This window comes from Nicotiana tomentosiformis, chromosome 11 (assembly GCF_000390325.3).
Source record: "Nicotiana tomentosiformis chromosome 11, ASM39032v3, whole genome shotgun sequence".
Classification (NCBI taxonomy): Eukaryota; Viridiplantae; Streptophyta; class Magnoliopsida; order Solanales; family Solanaceae; genus Nicotiana; species Nicotiana tomentosiformis.
The window spans coordinates 19,364,035-19,374,575 of NC_090822.1; the positions used below are offsets into that span (position 1 = coordinate 19,364,035).

At 33.0% G+C, this 10,541-nt stretch overlaps 3 protein-coding genes across 3 annotated transcripts; all 3 read right to left on the reverse strand.

Annotated features, from left to right (window-relative positions):
* Positions 1 to 3,873: 3,873 nt before the first annotated feature.
* Positions 3,874 to 4,856, reverse strand: LOC138901104 (uncharacterized). Its single transcript, XM_070188838.1, has 2 exons — positions 4,626 to 4,856; positions 3,874 to 4,515 (listed from the first exon to the last, which is right to left on the reverse strand). The coding sequence occupies exons 1-2, from the start codon at positions 4,854 to 4,856 to the stop codon at positions 3,874 to 3,876; spliced, it is 873 nt and encodes a 290-aa protein (XP_070044939.1).
* Positions 4,857 to 5,003: 147 nt separating this feature from the next.
* LOC104089974 (uncharacterized) lies at positions 5,004 to 6,146 on the reverse strand. Its single transcript, XM_009595000.2, has one exon. The coding sequence runs from the start codon at positions 6,144 to 6,146 to the stop codon at positions 5,004 to 5,006; it is 1,143 nt and encodes a 380-aa protein (XP_009593295.2).
* A 1,705-nt stretch (positions 6,147 to 7,851) lies between these two features.
* LOC104089972 (defensin-like protein P322) lies at positions 7,852 to 9,345 on the reverse strand. Its single transcript, XM_009594998.4, has 2 exons — positions 9,190 to 9,345; positions 7,852 to 8,238 (listed from the first exon to the last, which is right to left on the reverse strand). Exons 1-2 carry the CDS (start codon positions 9,251 to 9,253, stop codon positions 8,066 to 8,068), a joined length of 237 nt encoding a protein of 78 aa, XP_009593293.1. The 5' UTR covers positions 9,254 to 9,345; the 3' UTR covers positions 7,852 to 8,065.
* Positions 9,346 to 10,541: the final 1,196 nt, after the last annotated feature.

The window sequence follows — 10,541 nt, forward strand, 5'->3', positions numbered from 1 at the left end:
GACCTCGATATCAAAAAGTCAATCCCCCGGTCACATTTCCCAAAAATTCAATTTTCGCCATTTCAAGCCTAATTCCACTATGAACCTCCAAATAATTTTCTGGATACGCTCCTAAGTCCAAAATCACCATACAGATCTATTGGAATCATCAGAATTCTTTTTTGAGGTCGTTTGCATATAAGTCGACATCTGATCAACTTTTTCCAACTTAAGTATTTCATTATGAGACTAAGTGTCTCATTTTACTCCGAAATCTTTCTGTACCATATCCAACTAATCCGGTAAGTCATAAAATAACTGTAAAGTATAAGTTGAGCAGTAAACAGGGGAACGGGGCAGTAATACTCAAAACGATCAGTTGGGTCGTTACAGACTTCTTCCGAATCATTATTTTGGAAAGAGGTAGTCAATAGTGAAATAGAATACATACTAAACAACCATACATGAGAATTGGTTGATCTTCCTCCAGGCAATAAACTATTGGGTTCTAAATAAATTTTTAAGAGGAAAATAAAATATGATGGTACTATTGACGAATATAAGGCAACATTTGTGGTCAAATGGTATAGACAACGAGAAGATCTTGACTATTTTGATACATACTCTTCAGTTACAAGAATTATGTCCATACGATCGTTAGTGGCATTATCTACGGTATATGGTCTTGAAATTCATCAAATGGACGTTAAAACGACATTCTTAAATGGAGATTTAGAGGAAGAAATTTACATGGAACAACCTGAAGGGTTTGTAGTTCCAGTTAAAGAAAAGAAAGTATGTAGACTTGTTAAGTTGCTTTACGGACTAAAATAAAAACCCAAACAATGGCATGCAAAATTTGACCAAACAATGTTGTCAAATAGTTTTAAGATAAATGATTTTGATAAATGTGTGTACATTAAAAATGTTACAAATCACATAGTCATTGTTTGCTTATATGTGGATGATATGCTTATAATGAGTTATGACATTGCTAGCATAAATGCAACTAAGCGTATGCTAACTAGAAAGTTTGATATGAAAGACTTGAGAGTTGTCGATTTAACACTGGGTATTAAGATCCATAAGACTCCTCAAGGACTGGCATTGTTGCAATCTCATTACATTAAAATAGTACTTGAAAAATTCAAAGTACCTAGATTTTAAAGTTGCAAAGACTCTAATTGACGTGAATCTTGCACTTGCAAAGAACAAAGGCCAAAACATATCACAATTGGATTATGCTCGTGTGCTGAGATGTTTAATGTATATCATGAATTCTACCTGACCAGATATAGCTTGTGCTATAAGTAAATTGGGTCGATACAAGAGTAATCCAGGTCAATCTCATTGGATGGAGATGAAACGAGTTTTGGGATATCTAAAACATACCCAAGACTTTGCTTTGCAGTACAATAATTATCATGCGATGATTGAGGGATATTGTGGTACAAATTGGATCACCGGTTCAACTGATTCTAAGTCCACGAGTGGATATGTATTCATTATTGGTAGAGGAGCAGTATCTTGGAAGTCATTCAAACAAATGTGTATTGCCCGCTCTACAATGGAGGCTGAATTTAAAGCCTTAGATAAAGCCGGTGAAGAACCTGAATGGCTTCGGAATTTCTTGGAAGATATTACATTTTGGCCCAAACCGTTGACACCAATATGCATACATTGAAATAGTCAAGTGGCAATTGGAAGGGTTGTGAGCGTTATGTATAACGGTAAATCTCGTCATATACGACGAAGACATAAAACCGTTAGGCAGCTACTCTCTAGAGGGATCATCACAATTGACTACGTAAAGTCAAATGACAATGTGTCGGATCCACTTACGAAAGGCCTAACTACAGAGGTAGTTGAAAGATCATCGAAGGGAATGGGACTTTGGTCGAAGACAAGTCATTATGGCGGTAACTCTACCTAGATACTAGAGATCCCAAAATCTAGGTTCAAGGAGATCAAAAAAAGTCATTAATGACGGTTCAACATCGTCAACTAATTTTTTTTTTGGTCCATTCTTGTGATGAGACAATGTTCAGTACCAAGGATAAAGTATTAATACTTTTTAATGGTTTCTAAATATGATACGGGATATATCAAAAAAAATGTATCTACGGGATGACACGTTTAGGAATCACCTATGTAAGTGAGAAGTGTTAGCCGCTTCAAGGAGAATTTTACAAGGCTAGTTCTCTACGCACTTATGAAACCAGACGATGTTCATGGCCGAAACGAACACAACAATGAGAATCAAACACATTTAAGGGTTGGTTGTATGACTTATGGTTATCTAGGTATACACCAAAGTTTGACGGTTCAAGGATATCAAATCTACCGATTGATCGAGTATATCCGGTATAAGTTCACTATAGAAAGTTCAAAGGGAAACCTACTTATCCAGATGCGATTAATCCTTGTCTGTAAATCACACAGTTTTTCATGCATATTTCCATGTTATAGCCATTCCCCATTCATGTGGGGAATTGTTGGGTTTAAGCTTCTTAGAGCTTAAAAGAGGGTGAATGAAAAATGGAGGAAAAAATAAAATTTTGATTTTCCCTCCTTGACAAAGAGACATTGTCTCATATTGGAGGAGGAAAAGACTTTTTATGGGTATATATACAATTGGTCTTCTTCTAGCTCTTAAAGAATTAAAAGAAGGCAGGCCTCGCATCATCGCCGTCGTCGTTTGCTCAGCTCGACTTCGGCTTCAGATTCGGATTCAGATTTGGTCAAATGATCGATTGATTGATTAATTTTTTAGACCAAATTTATTTGTTAATATTAAGATTAACGTAAGATTGTTTTAATCCAAATTAGCCGTTCTTTTTCTCCGCGTTTTGATTTCCCTGTTTTTTGCGTAAATATCCATTTGCGTAAAGGTCGTTTTACGTGAACAACCATAACAGACATTCTGAAGAGTTGCATCTCTTTGTTTAAACTCAACATGTTGGCTATAAATAGCAGATTATTCCATCAGTTTTTCCTTACGAAAAATTCTGATTTCTCCTTAATTCTTCTTTCTGCGTTGTTTTAACATAAAAGAAAGCAATAAGTGTGATTTACTACTGTTCTTTGCGTTCGTTGTCACTGAGGTTTGAAGTACCGCCACACCAGTGAGGTTATCCGTTTTATCCTGGGAGGAAAATAATCCTAAACCTCCAATACTTGAAGGAGATTAAGTTTCTTAAGAAAACACTGTGAATTTAGTGGGTTCGGATTCATTTTGTTCTTCTGCATTTCTGATTTTACATTGTTTTAATTATTTTAATATATTTTCGAATACATTAATACTAACAAGGATTAGGTTCAAGAATGCAAGATAAAAGTAGGACTAGGAAAGGGGTTGGTGGTGGCTTAATTAAGGACCACTCTTCTCTCGATAGGCAGACATACTGACATTGTAACTAATTACGTACCTTAGGTACTATTTCACGGTGATGTAAATTCCTTATATTTCACGAGTTTCCTCAAATTAACTTTTTCCGTTTTTACTAATATGACGTCTTTCTCCTACTTCACTGACAACAACAATAATTAAAATAACAGATTCAATGTATTTCTTTACAAGTAGGGTGTGTACGCATCGTTATTCCTGCCCTGTAAAGGTAGATGTGTTGTTTCGGCAGAGTCTAATATGGAAATTTAATGGTATTGTTGGTCAGTGGCGGACTTAGGATTTTTATCAAGCGGGTTCAAAATACGAAAAAGTAAATATATAAAGAGGTCAACAAAAAAATATATTAATAAAATATATTATTACAACTGTCCTCTACGAGTTTTCATTTCCTGAAACGTATTCATAATAGTCTCATCAGAAATGGTGTTAAAAAATTTTCTTTCTACATAAGGTACCAAACAACCGCTCATGAATTCGTCATTCATTCAGTTTCGCAATTCACTCTTGATCAACTTCATCGTCGAAAAAGTTCTTTCAACGGTAGCAGTGGCAACAGGTAGAAGCAAAGCAAATTTCACAAGGCGAAACACAAATGGATAATTCAAATGCTTCTTTGTCTTAACTAGTGTTTCAGAAAGATCAAGAAGTCCTCGTAGATTTGAGAACCTTTCATCAACATCACGAACATCAACAATATAAGTTTCAAGCTGATTCTTGAGTGTAATCGTTATATTCTCATCAAAATCATCAGGATATAATTCAGCCATCCTCAATATCTTGTTTATGTCAAAACTGAAAAATGAGTCAACTGAATTTAAGCAAGCTACTCCAATAAGCAAGTTCGTTGTCACCTCATTAAAACGAGCATTGAGTTCTTGAACTTGCCAATCAATAATCTTAAAAAATATATCAACACGATAGTGATGCAAAATAGTATAATCAGCAACTTTACGTCGAGATCTTCCAGAGTTAACATAGAGGTCATCAAAGTTTGGTATCAAAATATTATACTTGACACAAAATGCAGATACCTTATCAATAAGTGAATCACATTCTTCTTCTCTTAGCTTTTGCAACCGTCTCTTTGCCACTTCAACAAGTAGAATAGTATTTGCAATATCTTGCTCCTTTTTTGTAAAGATGTATTAAGCTCATTTGTGATCCCCAAAACAACCCTCATTAGGTGCAACATGAAAGCAACCTCAAATGTTTGACAAGTGCTAAGATATCCCTTTGCCTTAGCTCTTTCTTCTAAAGTCCGGGCATCAACAACGATAGTATCAAGAACATCAATAATTGAGCCAAATATAGAAATAAAGTTCTTAAAATATTTGTAGTGCGAACCCCAACGAGTATCTGCAGCTCTAGCAAGACCAAGTTCTTGATTCAAACCCCTACCAGTTTCAAGTTCACCCATGTCTAATGCCTCTTGAACTTTTTCTGCTTGAGATTCTCGAAGATCATCCATACGTTTAAAAGAACCTCCCACTATATTCAATACATTAGAAACCAAAAATACAAGTTCTCCCACTTCAAGATACTTTTTGGATACCGCAACAAGAGTCAATTGAAGTTGGTGTGCAAAACAATGAATGGAATAAGCAGATTTACTTTCTTATTGAATCAAAGTTTTGAGGCCACGCAAATCCCCTTGCATGTTGCTTGCTCCATCATAGCATTGTCCACGCACATAAGATAAACTCAAAGAATGTTGAGCAAGGTAATCAACAATTGCTTTCTTTAAACACAAAGCAGTAGTATTACGAACATGAACGATCCCAATAAAATGCTCTACCACAGATCCGCATCTATTAACATATCGCATGACAATAGCTAATTGCTCTTTGCGTGATACATCACATAATTCATCAACTAGCAATGCAAAAAAGTTTCCATTTAGATCGTCCATAATTGCTTTAACTGTTTCAATTTTACATGCAATGATAATGTCTTTCTGAATTTTATGAGAAGTCAACTGATCATTCTTTGGAGCCTTTTTCAACACAAGATCACGGATTTTATCGCACCTCTCTGCATACCATGAAAGAATCTCAAGAAAGTTACCCTTGTTTAATGATGATTCATCTTCACGATGTCCACAGAATGCCAATCCTTGATTCAATAGGAGTCTCACCACCTCAATTGAAGCCTTCAAGCGAATTTTGTATTCGAGCTTGGTTTGAGTGGATTGCCTATCAAATGAAGTTTGAATTGACTGTTTTTGTTTTAATAGATCTTCATATTTCCTTTTTGCCTGATTATGAATACTGCTCGACTCATGCATATCTAATCTGTTCTTTTTGTGCCAGCTCTTAAATCCTAAACTTGAAAATACATCACCTCCACCTTGATGAATGCTTTCATCTTGAAATAAATAACAATACAAACAGTACGCTGCATCTTCAATCACACTATACTCCAACCAATTATGATATCCTTTAAACCATTTAGGATTGAAACGACGCTTTAAGCCCGAAAAATCTCTTTGAGGAAACTTATGATATCGGGGTTGGCAAGGACCTCTTCGGAGGTATTCTCTTCTAATCTCATCATGCTCATTTTGATGATAGTCTCTAATGGGTAATCTCTCCTTTGGATCAGTCTTTAAAGAATCGAGATCTATTCCGTGTCTTTGATTTTTAGAGGATTGAGGTTGTTCTACTAATTGGTTCAAATTTTCTTCCACGGGAGTAACAATGAAAGAGGATGAACTTGATTGCGGCAACTTGGAAGATACCGGAGGATAAAATCTCTTCATTGTAGCATAAACTGGATTACCAAATTAGAATTCGAATTAGAAGAATAATTTAATTAAACTTAAATTTAAACTAACATTTATTCATTCTTCACCAATAATTTAATTTTCTTTTATTTTACATATCATTATATTATAAAACAATTAGATGAGATTTTAATCATCATTAAATAGCTTTGGACCACAACTTTGAAAGTTCAAAATGTCTTTACAAGAGTTATTGTTTTCATCATAATTTTTCTTGAACCAACAAAGAGAACAAATAGAAAATTCAGCAATGTAAATTCTAGTGATGGGCAAGTATTTTAAAGTAGATTATTTATATCATGGAATAATTGAGTTAATTGAAAGAAATACCTATATAATACAATTAGCTAAACACATATACATAATACACGCATATACTTAGAAAATAAAATTAATCTGAATCCAATGTGTTATAGTCAATTAGTCATCCCTAATCACTTAATGATAATTGATAAGATAGACCTAATTTATATGTACAAGAAAAAAAAAATTAGAAATAAGAGAAACCTGATGGTGATAGTTGATGGTGAGAGAGTGAGAGGCTAATGGCAGGAGACCCTTGAAATTGAACTAAAAAATTCGGTAGAGAGAGAGGGAGAAAGGGGAGGGAGAGAGAAAGAGAACATTTGCATTTTTATGAAATATGCAGAGAAATAGAGAAGGGTTTCGAAATTGGGCATGTTAGTTTGGGAATGGGAAGGGTTTCGAAATTGGGCCTGTTAGTTTGGGAATGGGTTGGGTCACATCGTATTTAAATAGAAAATACGTATTAAAACAAAATAATTTTGACTGGTTTCGAACTCAAGACCTTGGGAAAATTTGAATCCACTTTGCCATCAGGCTATTCATCATCAATTTTTTAAGCGGGGTCAAAATAATTTTTATACATAAAACATTCTTAGAAATATAAAATATACTTATATATACAGTGTTATTTTTCGACGAAGCGGGTTCATTTGAACCCTCTTAACCCTACGTGGGTCCGCCCCTGTTGTTGGTACAACCATAAAGTACCGTAATATATTCTCTTGTAATAGATTTGGCGCAAAGAATTTACTTATTAAAATCATCGGCATTCCCACTCTACTCATTCTATTGATATTTATTCCTAGCGGCCTTGTGAATTTGTACCAAGGTGTGTAGTGATTTGAAACCAAAAAATAAATCTGTGATCAATTCATTAAACCCGAAATGAAAATATCAAGAATTGCTTCTCTTCTTAATGAGAGTTTGAGTAGTAATAACACAATCTTAAAAATCGATCTGTTTGGCTCATTTCAGAAGTCATTTCACACAAAAAAAATATGTCAAAATCATATATAAAAATTTAATTACTTCCGTGGGTTAGTAATATTTTTTCCCCCTTATAATTACTTAATTTCTGGTAAATAAATATAACCTTCCATTACTTTCCCTTCTTTCAATTAGAACAAAATAAGAATCCGCATCCGCCCCGTATGCACAAAAGTCAAAAACACACCGCTACTACTACTAATACTGTTAAGCATATTAGAATTTGAGACTTATGAATTTTAAATTTTTTAAATTACTGTATTTTAAATTAATAATTTATATGTATTTAATAAATCTTTTAAGACAAATATAAATTTTGGACCAAAATTATTAGGTTAAGCCGAAACCATAGTTTCTACTCTCCCTCGGCCCTTCACTACGCTTAAGAGGAAAGAAGATAAAATTATTCATAACGTTACTTAAAATCAAAAGTACAACACCGAAATTGCATACCTTTCTACCACCATAATTGCATACAATCAAAGATCACGACAACTAGTTTAAGAAATTAAACTAGCTAGCACGTACATCTTTGAACAATCATAGTGCTTATTTCAAATTAAGTGACTTTTACATACATAATTAAGGGATAATATTCTCAATTAGCAAGGCCTGGTACAGAAACAACGGCGGCGGAATCCACGGCAGTCGCCACCGGAAAATCCTTCGGTCAGACAAACGGTGGCACAGTTGCTATCTCTTGAGCATGGTCCCTTGAAACGGTGGCTCTGGGACTCACAAGTTCTTGCCTCTGCAATTGTCATTGGTCCCATCTCTGTAAAATTTCCTCAACCTAATTAGTCATTAATTTCATATGAAAAGGGTAGATCCAAAATTTTAATTTAATGGATGCAAACTACAACTATTCTCATAAAACATAAATATATACTCCCTCCGTCTCAAGTTTGGTGAAACTAATTAAATACAAATCAGAAAAATTTGTGTGGTTAGAAATCATTTCATTAAGATTAGTTTTTTTTAAGTAGTTATATATATCTTTTTAAATAAGATGAAAAAAGAAAGAATAGGTTACTTTATATTTGAAAAATGTGCTCCATCTTAGAAAACACAGCAATATTATGCAGGGACGAATGTAAAAAGTTTAATTTATCATGCAATATTATAGGCTCAGATTTTATTTAAGTGTTGAAAGATTCATTAGATAAGTATAAATAACTTATTTTAAACCTAATAAATCGAATGAGTTAGTGACAGAATCCTCAACATGAAAATATAATGCTCAAATCTTGAAATATATCCCCCTATGGTATTTATGGTACGATAACATTGACAATTTTGATAAGTAACCGCTAGTGGTGATGAGATAGTTGAGATCTGAACTCTCATATAAAGGTTTTGGATTTAGGCGAGATAAATAAATAATTTTTGATAGGAAATGCTTAATGAGCTTAGAAAAGTAGCCTAAGTGGTTTTGAAATGCTTAAAACTAAAAGAAACACCCACCCAATTCAAATAAGAAAAAGTTAAAAAAATTAAAGGAGACGATGACTAGTGAAAATCGAAAACTCACAAAGACTTTGAACACCCTTGATTACTAGCTAACTATGCTTTTAGGTTGTGTCAAGGTATACAAAACAAATTTTATCTTATATGCAAAGTATAATTTTTCGACAAAGAGGGTTCAGATAAATCCCTTCCGCCCCCCTAAATCCGTCCCTGCCATCAACATACACACACAATTTTCATAGGGAAGAAGAAGACAAACCGGTAGCCATGACAAGCAATGCTATAAGTAACACAGTTGCAAAGAAGCGCATGGAGTTTGCCATTTCCACAGACAGATCTTTGAAAGAGAGAAGAAGAAATATTTTAGTATGTAAGAGCTAATGCTCTATCTTGGCTATGGTATGGGGTTTTATAAGGGGTTATTACTGCAAGGATGACACATTGCTTTTTGACCGTTTGAAATAAATTACACTACTTAGTACAATAAAAAAGTAGTACTACTTTTTCTCTCACTCTCTTCTGATTGTTTGTACCAAACGAATAAACACTCTTTCTCTTTCTTTAATGTAACAAATTCTTTGAGTTTCAATTTATGTGGTATAATTTGAATTTCAAGAGTCAATTTTATTTAATTTTAATTATGAATTTAGATAGTAGTAAGCAACATTTTAAAATATTTAAACGACATATAGAAAAATTATTGTAAAAAAAAATTCGTTTGACTCTCGAAATTTCAATACTAGCATATCATTAATTGGGACGGAGGAAGTAATAAACCTCTTTTCATTTTCTTTAAACACTAATCTTATCGCTTGATGAGGTTATATTACGTAAAGTAAGAAACCGTTTAGTTAAAAGATATGGAAATGATAATTAATAACTACCGTGCAAAAAGATAGTTTAGATTTTCAAGTTTCAAACAAAACTTAAAGAATTAAATGTCGCTGAATTGAGTGTCTACGTGAACGGTGAGAATGAGAAGGCTGTTGGAAAATTGTGTACAAGGTTGGTAATTCAATACTTGCTTTTCTATGTTGTCTCTCCTAACTAATTTTCGTTCTCAATTTATGTTACAGTTTTTGACCAAATATTAAATTGAATATTTTAAAATTTTTAATCTAAACTAAATTACGCAAAAAAAAGGTTTTAAAATTAATTATTTTAAATAATAAAGTATAATATTTTTTAGAATAAACTAAAAAAAGATATGGCATAGCAAAAAAAAGGTTTTAAAATTAATTATTTTTAAATAATAAAGTATAATATTCTTTTAGAATAAACTAAAAATAGATATGGCATATAAATTAAGCTAGAGATGAGTACAAGGAAGTGGACAACATGATTTTCATTTAGGAGATCACTATGTCTCCTTTTAGCTTTAATTGTCACATATAGTATGAAGATATATATTTTTAAAATGAAAGAATGTATATGCACAAATCTAGAACACTAGGTGTCATTACACCACAAATTTAACTTTTACACATTAATAATATAATTTTTTTTATATCTTATTCCGTCTAGCTTCATCCCTTTTTTGCTTTTTGCTTTTTCTTGTTTTTTTTTTTTTTTCTGAATTCACTTTTAACTTTTAGCATGCGTGTTAAAATA